We start from the raw sequence: 18,696 nt of genomic DNA on the forward strand, positions 1-18,696 counted from the left end.
TTTCCTAAGCCAAGTCCTGCACTGAAATTGTTTCATTTCTTTCCTTTTTTTCCCCTGGAGTTAATAATTGCTTCAAATTTTTTCCCTTCATTTGCTTATATGTTTTTGTACCTATTAACTACCTTTTTGTCAGTTGCTCCAACTGATCTATGAAATGCCTAGTAATAATTATCTGAAAACTAAGATACATGAGATACTCTATCAGCCCCATTATTTTCCTGGAGGCTTCCCTCTCTCCCTTGCCCTCCATTCTTATTCTCCAAACTGGACTCAGCTCTCTTAGCCTGTGGCACAGCTGGCATCCTGGCATGTCTCTGCACCATTATGTGAATTTCCTGCTGCTTCTTCTGTGTACATCTCCTGTTCCCTGGCCCCAGATCTTCTTTTCCCCTGGTTTACTCTCTCATTGTGTTGCAGCACATCTTCCAGTGGCTTCCTGAAAATGAGTGAATGAAAGCCAAGCTTTCTGACCCTCACACATTTTAGAATGTCATTGTTCTGCCCAAACTCCTGGTTACTAGTTTGGCTGGATGTAATGCTCTAATTTTAACATAACTTCTCCTCATATTGGGAAATATTGCTCTATTATTTTCTAGCTCACAATGTTGTTGTGAAGAAGTCAGTGTTATGTGGAGTCTTGGCTCTTTACATATGACCTGTCTTTTCTCTCTGGAAGATTTTAGGATTTCCTCTCTACCCTTAGGTTTCTGGAATTTCCCAATGATGTGCCTTGTTGCAGGTCTGTCTTCATTCACTGTGCTAGTCACTTGGTAGACTCTTTTGAACTAGAAAATCATGTCCTTCTGTTGCAGGAAGTCACCAGCAGGTTCATGTGAGCTGGGTAATCACATTTTTTTCTTCCAAGGACAGAGGTATCAAGGCCCTGGGAACCTTATAAGTGGATGTGGGGAAAGGGGACCTGAGGTGAATCCAACAAAGCTGCAGCACCCACTGAGCTCATGTCCCAGGGCTAGGCTCTGCCTGAGGACAGTAGATACGGGTGAGACTCACTTCCTGACCCAGTCCCATGGTTGGGCTCAGGACACACATGGTCCAGGAGGCCCCCAGCCCTGGCTACATTTACATGCACCTACCTGCATGCAGCAATCAGTGAGCCACAGGACAACGTAGGGGAAGGGGCAGCTTCAGAGAGCAGGATAGGAGGGAGGTAAATAATCATGGGGTGCAGAGTGGCCTTGTGGGGAAGGGGAAAAGGCAGGGCCATGTGTGTGTGTGTGTGTGTGTGTGTGTGTGTGTGTGTGTGTTGTGTTGTGTACTGGGTGAAATGGGGAGAATATTTTGTCTGCCCCCTTTTCTGGCCACTGCACCTCTTTTTTCATGAATAGTTTTTCTTCCCATCATGGTCTGTCTCTGTCTCCTCCAAATTCATATTTTGAAGCCCTAACCTTTTGCCTGGCTGTATTTGCAGATGAGGCCTCTCAGGAAGTCATTAAGATTAAATGAGGTCATAAGGGTGGGGACCTGATTCATTAGGATTAATGTCCTTATAAAATGAGACACTAGAGAGTGCACTCACTCTCTGCACAAATACAAAGAAGAGGTCACATGGGCACACAATATGGCAGCCACCTACGGGACAAGAGAAGGGGCCTCAGAATGAAACCTGCCTTGCTGGCACTTTGATCTTGGATTTCCCAGCCTCCAGAACTGTGAGAAATAAATGTTTGTGGTTTAAGCCACCCAGTCTGTGGTATTTTGGCATGGCAACCTGAACTAATCTCCCCGCCCTACTTCAACCACATGACACTAGAGGGGGTGGCAGTTTTAGTGTCCCAGCTACCCAGCCAACCCAGACCAGACCAAGCAGAAACTTTCTTCTGGAATTTTTTTTCTTTTTTTTTTTTAGATGGAGTCTCACACTGTCGCCTAGGCTGAAGTGCAATGGTGCAATCTCGGCTCACTGCAACCTCCGCCTCCTGGGTTCAACTGATTCTCCTGCCTCAGCCTCCTGAGTACCTGGGATTACAGGCATCTGCCAACACACTCAGCTATTTTTTGTATTTTTAGTAAAGACGAGGTTTCAGCATGTTGGCTAGGCTAGTCTGGAACTAGTGACCTCAGGTGATCCACCTGCCTTGGCCTCCCAAAGTGCTGGGATTACAGTCATGAGCCACCACACCCAGCCTATTTAAGCTGATTCTTTAAGGGTGAGTAGAAATGTTTTCCAGGTGAATAAAACCTTGAGATATTATTCCAAGCAGAGACCAGCAGGTGCAAAGACACAGGGATATAAAGATGTTGAAGTTTACCAACCACGGCTAGATTAGAAAAAACAAAAAGGAAACAATCAAAATCAAAAATTAAAATTAAAAATCACCTAAAAAATGAAACTAGGAATGGGTTTGGCCAGAGGTCGCATCGCAATTGAGTCAACTATGACCGTAGACACTCAGTAATGGATGGAAGTTTTAGAGAAAAACATAACATTCTCAGGTTGTTGGCAGAGTATCTAGAACAATTTAGAAATATGGGCATTGAATTCTGGGAATAATTACACTGTAGTGAAATCGTGTCCTTCTCTGTGTATGAAGCATATATGTGTGGCACACTGTTCAAAGTGCTGAAAATCAGACTCTTTTCAAGGAGCTCATGAGCGATCAAGGGAGATGGATGGGCGAGCAACTGATTATCATGTGACAAGTGAGGTAACAGAGATATGACTAAGATGCTATCAAAACAAAAATAAAGGAGTTATCCGTAATATATGGAGTGCTGGGGAAAGATTTCTCAAATGAAGCTGGCAGGGTGTGATGGCTCACACTTGTAATACCGGCACTTTGTGGGGTGGAAGTGGGAGGATCCAGGAGGATCTAGGAGTTCAAGACCAGCCTGGTTGACAGAGCAAGGCCCTGCCTGTCTCTATATTTGAAAAAAATAAATAATTTTTTTTTTAGTGAAGTGATATTTGAGCACTCTGGAGTACCATACAAATATAGGACAGACTGAAGGAATGTATACAGCTTAATTTGAGTTAACATTTTTTTGAAGTTTTATATCACAAAAATAGTACATATTCGCTGTTGTGAAATTAGAAAGAATTGATAGGCAAGGAGGGTGGTCTACAAAGCACTCCATAGATCCACCATACTGAGACAATGCTTAGTGCTTTGATGGATTTATTGTATACTTTCTATGCATATGCATGTAATGTATACATACATGTGCATGGTTAAGTAGAAATGGTTCTCCTTGATGTTCTGTTTATTCATGTATTGTTATGAAGTAAATCCCCAAAGAGTACATTTGCTTTGCCCAAGGGAGTCTTTTGCTATATACTGCTGTACATAATGAAAACTAAAAAAGGGGCTAACTTTTCAGCCTTGTGACCTTGTGGTGATTCAAATAGAGGCTTCAACAAAGGCAGATTCAGAAATGAACTTGGTGTGTGTGGGTGGTTATGCTTGGCATTGTTGTTTGTAATAATATGATAGGGATGACTTCAGTGTCCACCAACTGTGCTACCTCCAAATGAAGAATGCTGTGCAGTTGTAAAGAAGAATGAGAAAGACCTCTGTGCTCATGTAGAAGAACTCAGATACATTGTGTGTGTTTTTTAAAAGGAACAAGGAATGGTATAGTATGTATGGTATGCTACTTTTTGTGTTGAGAGAGAAGAGTAGAATAAGAACATATATTTGTATTTGCAAAGATAAATTCTGAAATGATATATAGGAAACCAATGAAAATTGTTGGCTCTGGAAGGAGAATAAGACAGTGAATGGGATTTTGCCACATACTTTTATAGATAGTTATATTTAAACATTTTCTGAACAATGTATTTGTACACATGACACTTTTAAAAATAAGTGAATGAAGGAATGAAGTAGGATTATGAGAAAGAAATAAGAAAAAAGGATCTAAGGGGCTACCCATGTTTTTAGTACCCAGTGAATATTAATACATAACAATAGCAGCAAAAATTGGAAGAGTAGCCCCAGGAGGGTAGGGAGTCAGCCTTTCCTTTGTCTTTTCCTCAATTTCATATATTTTTAAAAAAGTACTCTGAGAAAAATAAAGCAATTTGAAACAAAAATGCCTCCAGATCTCTTAAAATAAAAGGAAGATGGGGCAGCTTTATGTAGTGCACTTCCCAAAAATGGGCTGATTTACCTCAAGAGGCAGGGATTCCAGCCTACATGGGATACATACAGGAAAAAAAAATAAGAAAAAGAAAAGATATTTAAATATAAATAAATGAAAATAACACTTCTCCCTGATTATAAAGGAAATCACATTATTTTGTAGTAATTTGGATGACAAATATTAAGAAAAATCTTTAATTTGCCATTCAAAACATTCTGGTTTGTTACTTTTTATACTTTTTTATGCATATAAACCTTTTAAAAACTAGAATGGTAGTATATAGTCTTTTGTCGCTTACTATATTTTAGGCATATTTCTGTGGCAGTAAATATATCCTGGCATCATCATTTTTAATAGCTGGATGTATATTAAGTTAATAATCATTGCCACACCAGAGGTGAATTTTCTTATATATACATTTTAATGGACTCAAGCAAGTATTTTTGGACTAAAATCATAGAAGTAGAATTTCTGGAGAAAATAATTTTTGGGGTTTTTAATAGAAATTTTCAAATTATCCTCCAGAAAAAGTGACTCAGGTTGTACTCCCACCAATAAGGACAGAGCTCCAGGTTCCCCCTTCCATTGTCATCTTTCCTGCCTTTATACAGCAAATCTCTGTTTTCATGACATTTCTTTGATTTCTAGTGCTTTTGAATGTTTTTCATATGCCTATTGGTCATTTTTATTCTTGTGAGAAGTGCCTGTTTCTCCATTGCCCATTTTCTGTTGAAAATCATTTGTTTTTTCTTGGTAATTTTAAAGATTTCTTTACAGACTAAGGATACAAACCTTTTATCTGTCATTGAGGTTACAAAAACTTTCTCCCAGTAAGTAGTTTGTCATTTTACTTGATTTCCTTTCTTCTTTTCTTTTTTCTTTCTTTTCTTTTCCTTCTTTTCTTTTTTCCTTTCCTTTCCTTTCCTTTGGCTAACCAAACTCCAAAGTCACATTTCACTTAATTTTCATCCTGCCAAATTTGAAAATATTTCAACTTAGTGATTTTAGTGTAAACAGGAGCAGGAGAGAATGTATTTAAGTCTCATTCTGTCACCCAGGCTTGGGTGCAGTGCCATAATCATAGCTACTACAGCCTCAAACAGCTGGTCTCAAGCAATTTTCCCACCTCAGCCTGCCAAATAGCTAGGACTACAGGTGTGTGCCACCATGCCCAGCTAATTTTTAAAATTTTTTGTGGAGATGTGAATTTGCTGTGCTGCCCAGGCTAGTCTTGAACTCCTGACTTCAAATAATCCTCCCACCTTGGCTTGCCAAAGTGCTGGGATTACAGGTGTGAACTACTGCTCCTGGCTGACAGTTTAGTTTTGTTTGCTAGTGATGTTCTTGGTATCTTTTCATATTTGAGGCTTTGGTGCTAGTGCTGAAGTATTACACTTACCATCCAAGGTTTACAGGACTTTTGTTTTAATATTGAACAGATGGAACTCTAGTTCTGCATCTTTGCAGGCATACAAAATGTGCCTACCAGGACTCTGCTTTATATCTACGGAAAGCAAGAAGTAGTACAGTAAAACTTTGCCTGGCTAGAGGCTGTGAAAGAATGGAGTATTCTGATTTAATTCTATTAACTTGGAAGTATGAAGGTGAAAAGAATTCAAAACTTACATTTCCTGTTGAATGCAATTTGAAAATACAGCCAATCATTCCACTTTTCTTCTCTAGTAAGTTTGGACATTCCCATCTACTTGGCGTTTTATTATAGAACTGCTAGTTTGCCTGAGACTTACATTGTGAAGATACTTTTTTAAAACTTGAGAGGTAAAAGGGTGTAAATGGTGTTGTATGAGATCAGGCTGGATGAGAACTAACACTTGTAAATATACTTTTTAGACTGAATCCCTGATTGCCACTTGTTTTCTTATTTAACTCATAAAAATAAAACACATTGGTTGGAGGGTGGGAGTAGGAAGGAGATTTATGTGTTTTAATTGCATATCATGGTTTCATATCAAGACAGAACACATGGTATTCCTGGCTTTGGACCTACAGAAGGAAACACATTTTTCTACCTGCTGTATGCCAGAGGTTTTTAAACACCTGAAAGGATTACTACAGCACAGATTGCTGAGCCCTACTCCAGAGTTTCTCTTTCACAAGGTCCAGGGTGAAGCCTGAGAATATGCACTTATAAAAAGTTCTCAGGTTCTGCTGGTGCTGCTAGTCCAGAGACTACATTTTTGAGAACCACTCTTGTCTACTAACTGTAAATTGTAGAACTCTAGAAAAAAGCTTAGTTTAGTGTGGGAAAAGAAGCTCACAGCTTATGGGGCAAATCATGAAAGATTCAACCCTTGATCTCAGCCTAGTGTGGAACTCACTGTGTATTGTAACAAGCAATACACAGTGACATAACACAGTTCTTGGTTTTCATGATTGCAAGTCACAGGCAAGTATCAAGTGAGAAATTCAGTTTCATTTGCAAGGCTTAGAGAGGTCAGGTGATTCTAGAAAAATAGACCTTGTGTATACTTTAAACCAGAAAGAGCTTTGAGTGCTGATTAAGTTGAAAGCTTTGTGTTTTTATTTACTTTTGACTATTTTGTTATATTTTTTTGAGATGGAGTCTCACTGTGTCACCCAGGCTGGAGTGCAGTGGTGTGAGCTTGGCTCACAGCAACTTCCACCTCACAGGTTCAAGTTATTCTCCTGCCTCAGCCTCCTGAATAGCTGGGATTACAGGTACCCACGACCACACCTGGCTAGCTTTTGTATTTTTAGTAGAGATGGGGTTTCACCATGTTGGCCAGGCTGGTCTTGAACTCCTGACCTAAGGTGATCCACCCGCCTAGGCCTCCCAAAATGTTGGGATTACAAGTGTGGGCCACCACACCCAGCCCAAAAGCTTTGTGTTTTTAACATATTAGACATGTTTCTTGTTTTTTAAAAAAATCTTAATTATGTAGGAGAATAAATGAAATGTTTTTCCAAAAAAGAGAAATCATTGTGATTATTTTACCTTATTGGAATGTTGGGTAATATAGTCCACTTCATTAATCATCAAATGTGCTATGGATTTTCCATTTTTATAGGATTTGTCTCAATTGAGGTAATACTGATAATTCTTGTACTCCATCTGAAGATGAAAAATGTAGGCTCGGCCGGGCGCGGTGGCTCAAGCCTGTAATCCCAGCACTTTGGGAGGCCGAAACGGGTGGATCACGAGGTCAGGAGATCGAGACCATCCTGGCTAACACAGTGAAACCCCGTCTCTACTAAAAAATACAAAAAACTAGCCGGGTGAGTTGGCGGGCGCCTGTAGTCCCAGCTATTCGGGAGGCTGAGGCAGGAGAATGGCGTAAACCCGGGAGGCGGAGCTTGTAGTGAGCTGAGATCCGGCCACTGCACTCCAGCCCGGGTGACAGAGCGAGACTCCGTCTCAAAAAAAAAAAAAAAAAAGAAAAGAAAAATGTAGGCTAAAATCATAGACCATGCATAGAAGCTGGATAATGAAGAGAGCTCTGGAGGAACATGTAGACACACACACACTGACACACATATATTTAGAGTATAAACACATATATTTTTTAAAATTTATTTTTAACGTTTTAAAGCAAAAAGCCAGCACCCCCCCCCTCCAGGAGTAGACAGGCCCCGCCCCTCTCCCCAAGTGGGCGGGGACAGCAGTTGTGTGGGCAGCTTTCCTTGTGATGCCACAGGTTCCTCTGGACACACTGCTCCCTGGCCACGCCTCCTTTCCCTTCATCTTTCTCATTGACCAATGGGCTTGGAGCATTAAGGCCACGCCCCCATTCTGCATTCTAGTGGGGCCCTGGTTACACCTCCTCTGGCTCAGTCACACAGCCGCCTGGTAGGTGACTGGAGGTGTTCACTGATGTGGCCCCAACCCTGCCTCCCTCCCCACCCCATGATGTTAGAAGAGACTCGACAGAGTCAATTGGCAGCAGCCAAGAAAAAGGTAAGACACAACAGGTCATGGCCCCCCAACCTAGCCAGAGATACCCTCCAATGACAAGACCACTGCCAGAGTACATATCACTCCTGAGGCACACTGGGCTGGGCCCCCTAACCCTGGCACCTCTGGGGTCCCCACACCAAAGTCTCATCGGTCAGCCCTGCCCCCTCAGCAAGCAGCTCAGCCTCTGCCCTCGCCAGTCACTCCATGGTGACTTTTGGGAAGTGACTCCTGGGGCTCCCTGCTCTATACTCACCCCTCACGTCCTGCTGCCCCAAATCCAACCTCCCTGGGTTCTTTGGGCTCAGCTGTCGGAGGACCTGGGTCCCCCAGCCCCAGCCCCCCACCATCGCGTCATCCCCGGGTGACTTTGGGCTGGTGACTCCTGGGGTTTCCTGCTGCAGACTGTACTCTCCCCTCCTGCTGACCCAAGCCTGACCTCCCTGGGCTCTTTGGACTGGCATCTCCAAGGACCTAGGCACCAGCCCTACGTCCCATTCCCCCATTATGGATCAGCAACTCAGCCATTGCACTGATGTGGTTCCCCCCACCCCCAGGGGGAGTGGAATGTAGTGATGTCACAGTCCCCCTAGGAACTGTCATTACTGCTGCAAGACTGGACTTTCATCTTACAACCCAGTCCCCTAAGCATTCTCGCCCCATTTCTGGTTCCTCTGGCCACAGCACAAATTTCCACCTGGAAGGGGAATGGGGACTATGGGACTTAGGAGCAACAGGTTTCAGGTCGCCTTACTTCCTTCGCATAGACATTGACTTTGTGAAAAGCCTATACTTCCCCTGTGAGATTAAACGTTGACAGTATCTCTGGGTGGCAATGAGAGAATGGGTTTGGTTTGGTTTTCACCCAGCCTTCTACTCTCCAGAGAGACTTTAACATATTTTTCTGAGTTCTCCACCTCATATTCTAATTCTCCACAGCTCTGGGACCAGACTACCCTTCAGTCAGTGGTCTCTGAAGTGAGATTTGCTTATCTTCTGTGGAATAGATCTTGAGAAACTGAACTTGACAGCTTGAATCTTCCTCATATCATCTCAACTTGGGGTACTTTGAGTGCCACAGGATAAATGTGGGAGATCTTTCTGAAGCAGCAGTTTCCCTTGATTCTCTTGAGAGAGAAAAAACGTTAATGTACTTAGAGATGACAGTCACATATGTTTCTAAGAGTATACCAGACTTCTCTCTGAAATGAGACTTGGGTTGTCCTCTTTCTGATAAATTCCCAGATTTAACAAAAAAGCTGCCTTCTGCCATGAGGACACATGCATATAAAAGTTTGAGAGGTCCTGGTGCACTTCTTCACACTTACAAACATGTAAGGATGTGTGACTCCAAACCACACAGTGTGCAGTTCCTGCCTACTTAATGTTTAGTTTTCTACCTCTGGCTCTGATTTTGGTCTCTGCCAGCTGCTGATTCATGGCAAAACCCCAGAGCTTGGAGTCAGAAGACTGAATTTAAGTCCCATTATTGCCCACCCTCCCTTTTTTTTAGCCATAATATCCATCCCTCTCAATCAGTAAGTGATTGTGAAAACACCTTGTACAGTTGTTGGTGGCATTAAGTCAGATGGTGTATAAGAGTATTTTGAAAAACTGTAAAGGGGGATATGGCCGTAGGGGCTGGTAGTTCTCATGAGTATTACTGCTCTTCTTTCTCACAGCTAAAAGAATATCAGCAGAGGAACAGCCGTGGTGTTCCAGCAGGAGCGAAGACAAAAAAGAAGAAAACTGTCAGTAGCCCTGAGACAACCACTTCTGGTGGTTGCCACTCACCTGGGGATGTGAGTCTTGGCTGGCCAGGCTCCTGGGGACAGGGGGCCCAAGGGGGCAGTAGAGGGTAATTGTTAAGATTGCTGGGTACTGGTTAAGAATTCTGGGTTTGAATCCTGCCTCTCCATTGGCTAGGGATCTGATTTATGGCAAGTTGCTAGAGTTCTTTGGGCCTCTCTTTTCACATCTGTAAAATAGGGGTAGTGGTGTTTGATTTGGATTTCTGAAGTTTAAATGATATTCCATATTGTTGTTGTTTTTATGTTAATCCCTAGTACATGTCCTGCTGTGAACACCCAGCATACCCAGGAAATGGCCATTGCTCTTTGATTTTCCTGCTCTTTGATTTTCCTGATCCCTAGTCTCAAGGCGGAGCTGGGCCAATGAGTACAGCCACTTGCTATCAAGCTGTCCCTTTAGGAGTCACAGAAGGGGGCTCAGGGTGTGGTGAGGAGAGCCCCAGGCACTAGGAGTAAGAGAAGATCTAACTTGCCACCAGCTTGCTGGGTGACCACAGAAAAATCACTTCTTACCCTGAGCCTCAGTTTTCTCCATTGTAAGATGACACTGGATAAGATCAGTGTCTTTCAAACTTGTTTTTTAGCTGGAGCCCCCTTAGTTCAAGTGAACCCTTAATCAGGAGTCTGGTTTTTTAATAGAGGTGGAGGTCTGGAGCTCTACCAGATTCATCATCCACGTCCTGGGCCTGAGGAGAGGGGTCCAGTGAGCATATTAAGAGCTGCATTGGTCAGGTTGCTCCACCCTGTGACTGCATCACTCAGGGAACTTTTCCATCTATTTATTCCTGCCCCTGGCAAGGCAGCAGGTGGCCATTTGGAAGAATGGCACAGGCCATGGTTTCAATCTCCTCTGCTCCCTCAGGGTTTTATTTTCCTGAAACCACATCTTCCTCCTACCCTGACTTTTTTGTTTCTCTCTAAGCCACTTCTGTCTTTTTCCCCTGCCCTTGTTTTTCCCTTGTCCCCTCCTGTAGATTCAGGACATTCTGAAGGTGATGGTGTCCAACTTTACCCATTCCAGTGGGGTAGCGCTCCCCCATTGCAGAAGTGGAAGGTGAGGCAGTGCGGAGACCCCTCTCTGGCTTGCTTCCAGCTGTGCATGCCCCTGAGGCTTCTCTGGTTTTGGGGATACTTTGCCTCTGCCTTGTTTTATGTTGCTGCCATTAACCTTCATCCTGTTTATGTCTGCTTCTTCACCTGCTTGATTGATTGGGTTTTTTCTTTCCCTGCATCTTTTATCATCTTGGAAATGGTGAGACCTTAAATTTTAAAAGTAACTTGGGAATAACATACAGAGCAGGCATGTGCGCTTTGGAGATTTTTTTTTTTTTTTGAGACAGAGTCTCACTGTGTTACCCAGACTGGAGTGCAGTGGTGCGATCTCAGCTCACTACAACATCTGCCTCCCAGGTTCAAGTGATTCTCTTGCCTTAGCCTCCTTAGTAACCTGGATTACAGGCACCTGTCACCACACCCGGCTAATCTTTGGATTTTTATTAGAGACGCAGTGAAACCATGTCGGCCATGCTGGTCTTGAACTCCTGACCTCCAGTGATCCACCCACCTCAGCCTCCCAAAGTGCTGGGACTACATTCGTGAGCCACTGTGCCTGGCCCCTTTGTTGTTTTTATACTTTCTCTATATCCATAACTGTTTCCCTGTAAGTTTTTTTTTTTTTAATTTCTCTTTTTTATTACTCCTGCATCATCTGCTACCCTGAAGGACCTGGAGGTAAGAGGCCCTCAGCCAAGGTGCAGTGACCCTGCAGGCCAGCCCTCCAACCTCCTCTCACAGTGGGGGCTGGGTGCCCCTCTGCCAGCTGAGACAGCCCACACACACCCCAGCCCTAATGATTGTTCTCTCTACCTCTTCCCATAATCCTCTCCAACTCCTCCTCTCTGCATGCACCTCAGAGCCGAAACCAAGAACTGGAAGTAGCCCTGGACTCAAGCTCCACAACAATCAATCAACTCTATGAAAACATAGAATCACTGGTAAGAGTCCAGTGGGGTCCTGTGATTCCACACTGCCAATCCTGGGCTTTAGTTTCCCCTTGGGGCTCTGAAGAAAGGGGCTGGGTCCCCTGGTGCCAATGGCAAATGGGGAGCTGGAGCACCCAGGCCTTACCTGGAGGGACCCCAGAGCAAGAAGCATGCAGCATGGCTCTTCTGTCACTGCCCCCTTTGCCGACTCTCTCTTCTCCAGACACCCCTGCTCTGGTCCTTGCCACACACGCCCTGGGGTTGTCACCTCTCAGGGAAGCACTAGCCTGATGGTTTGTCAGGGTCCCTGTATTTCTGCCATGACTCAGTCCCTAATTTGCTCTTTGAGTCTGGACAAGCCACCTCTCCTCCTTGCGCTGGTGTTTCCGAAGGAGGTAGAGCAGTGAAGGTCTCGGTTAGCTCTGAGAGTCTGAGATTTAAAGGCTCCTAGAATGTAAACCTGAGGGCCAAGGGCTCCTGTCTGTCCTTTTCCATTCTATATCTGCTGTGAAGAACTGTACCTGGCTCGTACGTGCTCAGTAAATGTTTGTTGAATGAACACACCTTTCTCAATCACAAGCTGGCAGGAGGGTGGGCCTTTCTCAGACTCCGTCCCTAGAGGTTTATGTTACTGTCCTTTGGAGAGAATCCAGATTCAGACTTTGAGTTCTGTGGCTGTGGGCAAAATCCAACAAAGACCCAAATCCTCTGTCCTTGCGAGCTTGAGGAGAGTTGACCAGTTCATGTTGCCATTGGGTCTGAGAACGTTGTCTTTAAAATTCATTCCTGGCCCCTGCCTACCGCTTCCTGGGGGATAGAGTTGAGGGGGCCCCCCCTCAGTCACCTGAATTTGACTCTCCCCACAGAAACAACAGAAGAAACAAGTGGAACATCAGCTGGAAGAAGTAACGTGATTTCTTTGTTTGCTCACAACATGACTGCTGGGTTTGGGGGGCATCAGATGTAGAGGCGCCAGTCTTGTCTCACCCACTCCCAGCCTGGGGAAGAAGGCTCACCCCTCAGATTCCACCACATCCCCACAGGGTCCCTGATAACCTGGTCCCATGGGTGGGCCTGTGCTGGGGCATTGGTGGCATTCTGGGGGCATGTCTCTTGCTGTGCCATCTCTGCCTCCCCCGGGTAAGAGCTCTGTCTTCCTCTTCCTATAGGAAAAGAAAGCAAACAATGACATACACAAAGCACAGACGGAGCAGTTAGAGGTGAGTGGAGGGTGGGGAGTTTTCTCCTGTCCTCCGGAGAATGTTTCTTTCCGTCTCTTTCAGCACTTGCTTGGCTTTTCTCCCAAACGTTCAATTCCAGACAATCAACATCCTCACATTGGAAAAGGCAGACTTGAAGACCACCCTTTACCATACTAAACGTGCCGCCAGACACTTCGAAGGTGGGAATCTGGGCACCCCATCATCCTTCAACCTGGCACTTTGACAGGTCTTCAGGGGAAGTCCTTTGGGCCCCATCTCAACCTCTGTCATTACAGAAGAGTCCAAGAATCTGGCCGGCCGCCTGCAATACTCTTTACAGCGTATTCAAGAATTGGAGCGGGCTCTCTCTGCTGTGTCTGCACAGCAGCAGGAAGAGGACAGGGTGAGTCCAACCAACTGCCCCGTCCCCTGGCAGCCCGGCTTCCCAGATGGAGGAGAGAGTGTAAAGGTCCCTTCTACAGGATGCAGTATCCTGCCCAGAAGGCAGCATGCTCATTTCTAGCTGCTATTGTGTGTGGTTGTTAGAGACAGCCTGGGGCTGAGTCAGCTGCTGCGGGTGAGTTGAGGGGCACTGGGGGGAGTGAGCACTGCACACACAGCTTGAAGGCCAAGTGCCTGCCCTGCCCTTACCTGGCTGTGGCCTTGGCCAAAGCCTAGGTGGTGTATTGGGTACTTGTACTGTGAAGGTACGGAACAGTACATTTAGTACTTCACAATTTCTGTAGAGAGAGGAAAGGCGTGTGTGTGTGTATGTGTGTGTGCGTGTACTATGATAATATACATAAAACGTGTCTGCAAGTGTTCATAAAAAACTCAGGAGAGAGTAACAGGGCGGCTGGGAGACACTTCCATGGTGTACCTTCTGAGTTTTGGACTATGCGAATGTATCATCCTTTCAAAAAGTGAACAAAAGATTAATTTCCCCTTCCTTTCTGTGCCCCTATCCCCAGCAAGGAAAATGGGCTTAGAGAATCGGATAGACCTGGGTGTTCAAATCCCAGCTCTGTCTCAGTGATCTTAGGCAAGCACTTAACCTCGAACACTCCATGTTTTTCATCTACACAATAGAGGTAATCCCAGTAACTGTCTCATATGGTGGTTGTGAGGATGACATGGGATTGCTAGTATGGTACCTGGTGAAGCACTCCATAAAGATTTAAACAGTGGTATTAATAACAGTAATAACAACAGCAATGTTATCTGATCTCTCTGGGCCTCTGTTAGCCAGTTGTAAGTTCGATCTCTTTCCCTGTCCCTTCCAACTTTACTGAGTTCTTTTAAAAACCAGGCCACGGGCATGGAAATGCCTTGATCTTTACTGATTGAGTTGTACATTGAGCCTAGCCCTAGCCCTTTAAGGGGCACTGCCCGGGCTCCCCAGATCGAAACTTCTCACTCTTCACCATCCAGTCCTCGAGCCGCAGTGAAGCCGTCCTCCAGCGGCAGTTACATCAGACCAGAAAGGAGCGGGCGCTGCTGAACGCACACGTGACACAAGTGAGGCTTTGCAGAGGGAGGGATGTGGAGGGAAGATGGTCCCAGCTGACCAGGAGCAGGTGAGGACCAGTGACAGCCCTTCCTCACTCCTGTGGCCATTCTTGCAGGTGACAGAGTCACTTAAACAAGTCCAGCTGGAGAGAGATGAATATGCTCAACATATAAAAGGAGAGAGGGCCCGGTGGCAGGAGAGGATGCGGAAAATGTCGATGGAGGTGAGACCTGACCCTTCAGCCCCCACCTTAGATAGGTCACTGGATCTTTCTGGGCATCTGTAAAATGGGACTAGTACAGCTAGAGGTGGTCATGGGTCTGGGCTTTGTGGAGGTGGGGGCAGAGAGGGAGATGGGAGCCTGTCCAGCCACCAGCCCCTCTCTCCAGGGCCCTTTCCCCCTGTGTTTTGGGCAGGCTCGCACATTGAAGGAGGAGAAGAAGCGTGACATACATCGGATACAGGAGCTGGAGAGGAGCTTGTCCGAACTCAAATACCAGATGGGTAAGATGGGGCTGGTGTGACGTGGGAGCAGGACTGGCATCAGAGGGCTGTGGGGTGGCTTAGAGTGCCCCAGGGAGGTGGGTGGATGGAAGGGCTTTGAGGCAGAAGGAAAGAGGTCTGTGCCAGCAGCTGGCAAGTCTTGTCATCTCCATGAGCCTCAGGGTCCCCGTCAGGCAAGAGGAAGGAGTGCCCATTGTCAGCCACCCACAGTGCTCTCTATCTGACATGGCTTGGAAATTGGCTTCCATTGGGTTTGAGGAATCATTAGCAGTGAGGCCAAGTTTGGGAAGCCGGAGAGGAGCTGCATCAAAAGGAGGGCTTTTTCTTTGAGGGGGGGTGGTGGGTGGGGAATCCAGAGGCCCTTATTGTCTGCTTCATTTCTCAGCTGAGCCCCCGTCCCCGGTGGACCCAGCAGGGACCTCTGAGGTGGAACATCTACAAGATGAGGCCAAACACCTGAGGAAGGAGGTGGAAAGTCTGGAGGGAAAGCTCCAATCCCAGATGGAAAAAAATCAGGTCTTGACTCTCCTTAGCAAGGAACAAAAGGAGAGACTCCAGGAGCAGGAGGAGAGGCTCCGAGAGCAGGAAGAGAGGAGGTTGCAGGAGGAGGAGAGACTATGTGAACAAAAGGAGAGGCTTCGGGAGAAGCAGAAGAGGCTGGGGGAGCAGGGTGAGAGGCTGCAAAAGCAGGAGGACAGGCTACGAAAGCAGGAGGAGAGGCTGCGAAAGGAGGAGGAGAGGCTGCAAAAGGAGGAGGAGAGATTACAAAAGCAGGAAGACAGGCTGTGGGAGAAGGAGGAGAGGCTACGAAAACAGGAGAAGAGTCTGCGAATGCAGGAGGAGAGGCTCGCGCTCTCCCAGAAGCACAAGTTCAACAAGCAACTGGCCGAGCCACAGTGCAGCTTTGAGGATCTGGTGGGTTGCCCCACCTGGGCAGCCTGCCCTCATCCCTAGCCCTCCAGGCCTTTGTTTCCCCACCTGTAAAATGGGGCAGTGTAGCCCTCACATGACATGGTATTTCTAAAGGCATCCGTGAGCCAGAGCTCATCAGGCCCTGCTCTGATGGCTGTGGGGAAGAGGGGATAATTTTTCTAACCTACCTCCACCCTTTCCGGTGACATGGGAGGCAGACACCAAGTTCTGGGGTCTCCAGCTGCAGTGGCTGGCCACTGATTGCTTCTCTCTGTCCAGAACAACAAGAACAAAAGCACACTGCAGTTGGAACAGCAAGTAAAGGAGCTGCAGGAGAAGCTGAGCAAGGTGAAGGAGATGGTAACCTCTGCCCCATCCAAGAAGGGCTGGGAGGCAGGCACCAGCCTCTGGGGATGGGAGGTGCCAGGCCAAAGGCAGCTCCAGCTGTGGGGCAGGTGACCCCAGCACCTTCCAGGGCAGCTCCATGACTGTTTCTTTCTTCCTACCCTCTGAATTTTAGAGGTGGGTAGCCCTGGGCTCCTCCCAGGTCTGGACATCATCTTCCCAGCTAGAGGAATGGATTCCCCCAATCATAGGGGTGGAGACAGTGGTATAAGAGGGTCCTTATGCCGGGCACAGTGGCTCCTGCCTGTAATCCCAGCACTTTGGGATGCTGAGGCAGGAGAATCTCTTGAAGTCAGGAGTTTGAGACCAGCCTGACCAACATGGCGAAACCTCATCTCTATTAAAATTATAACAACAACAAAAAATTAGCCCAGCAAGGTGGCACATGCCTGTAATCCCATCTACTCAGGAGACTTGAGCCTGGGAGGTGGAGGTTGCAGTGAGCTGAGATTGCACCACTGCACTCCAGTATGGGCCACATGGTGACACTCTGTCTGAAAACAAAAGAAAAAAGCCTCCTTCGATTCAAACTGGATTCCGGCCTTGGTTCCACTGGTCACCATTCAACTACTTTTCATCTCTAAGTCTCTGTTTCTTTGACTTCAAAAGGAAGTTAGCATTTTTCTTATGGAGGTGCCTGGGATTAAATGAGAGAACACATGGAAAGCATTAGGCATGGAGCACACTTAGCAGATGGTGATTGGCTCCCTCAGCTTTTCCACCAGTCTGTGGCCTACAGTTTAAATGGTGGGAAGAAGGACAGGAGATTTGAGGCTGGGGAAGGAGGCATGGGGTTCTAGGCAAGGGGGGATGTCTCTTAGGCCTGGAGCAAGGGGCCAGGGTCCCGGGCAGGTGACAGAGCCCCACCGTGCCCTCGCTACCCTATTAATGGGCCCAGAATCTGGAAGCCAACCACATGCCCTCATGCCCAGGGTCTTCCTGCAGATACAGCTGAAGAGTCAAGAGTCTCAGAGTCTGCAGCAGCAGCAGTGAGGCTAGTACCGGGGTCACCTGCAGCAGTACATGGTCACCTATTAGCAGCTGACCTCTGAGAAGCAGGCGCCGCACAGGCAGTTACTGCTGCAGACCCAGCTGTGGACCAGCTGCAGCAGCAGGAAGCTCAGGGCAAAGCGGTGGCTGAGATGGCCTGCCAAAAGTTGCAGGAGACCCAGGAGAGGGAGTCGCTGAGGACAGGGCCCCGAGGGGGACGACCTGGCAACCTCTGTGCCTTCTCACTCTGTTTTCCATTCCCTTAGGAGTGCCTAGAAGCTGCCAGCCAGCAGAACCAACAGCTGGAGACCCAGCTGAGTCTCATGGCTCTCCCTGGACAAGGTACAGGAGACCACTCAGAGGAAGAGGAGAGAGCCCCAGGAGGAAGGGGGGGCTGTTAGCAGCATAGGATTGAGGGATTGGAAGAGACCTTTAGAACAGCTGGTTGTTATGCCAACCGGGTGTCTGCACTAAGTTCGGCATCAATATGATGACCTCCTGGGAGCAGGGGGCCCCCAGGTTGCCTAAGGATGAGTGAACTGGCCCAGATCAGAAAGGGAGCAGGTCAGAACTCCCACACCAACCGCTAGTGTGACTGTGCCTGGGCAATATAGAAGATCTTGGATCTTATAGGAAAACTAAAGAACAGCAGCTCATTCCCCTCTGGGGAGGGGCTGGCTCAGGGTTACACAGTGAGGGTGGGGACAGAGGTGGGCCCACAGTACTTCCCTTGTTGGGTTTTCTGAGGACCCCTCTGGCCACCTCCCCACAGGAGATGGAGGAGGACATCTGAACAGTGAGGAGGAGAGGGTGCCTCGGCCTATGCCGAGTGTCCCAGAGGACATGGAGAGCAGGGAAGCCACGGTGAGTCTGACTTTCCCTGTCCCCACTTTGCCACCTTCCTCCGTGGTCCCTCCCAGGCCCCCTTATGCTCTTGCTTTCCCCGCCTTCTGATTTCTCTGGACCTTCACCCCTTCCGGGAGCCAGTGGTCAGACACCACTTCACCTGTGACCAACAGGTGCACTCTCTGAGGCCCCAAGGGAAGGGGCTGTGCTCCACCTCCCTGCCCCATTTGTTCTGTGTATGCCCCTACAAGAATACTCACCTCTTGCCTTCAAGTGGCATTTTTCAACTCCACTGGAGCCAGTTTCCAGGAGGAGCAGGCACGGCTATGTGGGCAGCGGAAGGTGTGAAGGCTGTGCTGCCTGCACCTGGCTCACCTGGTGGCCTCGGCCTGGAAGGAGCCAGAGGAGAGGCCCCAGCCCCAGGGACTGGGGGTGAGTTTGTGTGTGGGGAGAGCTACCGGGCCCTGAGGGAGGCCATGGAGGAGGTGAAGGTGAG

At 47.1% G+C, this 18,696-nt stretch overlaps 1 protein-coding gene and 1 pseudogene across 1 annotated transcript; one reads left to right on the forward strand and one right to left on the reverse strand.

Annotated features, from left to right (window-relative positions):
- The first annotated feature begins 7,993 nt into the window (after nt 1-7,993).
- On the forward strand, nt 7,994-18,690 carry LOC114679463 (golgin subfamily A member 6C-like). The gene is made up of 15 exons (XM_077938807.1): nt 7,994-8,041; nt 9,721-9,840; nt 10,824-10,903; nt 11,702-11,843; nt 12,698-12,736; nt 13,001-13,051; nt 13,152-13,233; nt 13,330-13,436; nt 14,465-14,551; nt 14,659-14,766; nt 14,960-15,047; nt 15,433-15,962; nt 16,239-16,307; nt 17,621-17,696; nt 18,127-18,690. Exons 1-15 carry the CDS (start codon nt 7,994-7,996, stop codon nt 18,306-18,308), a joined length of 1,809 nt encoding a protein of 602 aa, XP_077794933.1. The 3' UTR covers nt 18,309-18,690.
- On the reverse strand, nt 13,545-14,389 carry LOC144329697 (uncharacterized; annotated as a pseudogene).
- Nucleotides 18,691-18,696: the final 6 nt, after the last annotated feature.

Source organism: Macaca mulatta, chromosome 7 (assembly GCF_049350105.2).
Source record: "Macaca mulatta isolate MMU2019108-1 chromosome 7, T2T-MMU8v2.0, whole genome shotgun sequence".
NCBI classification, from domain to species: Eukaryota; Metazoa; Chordata; class Mammalia; order Primates; family Cercopithecidae; genus Macaca; species Macaca mulatta.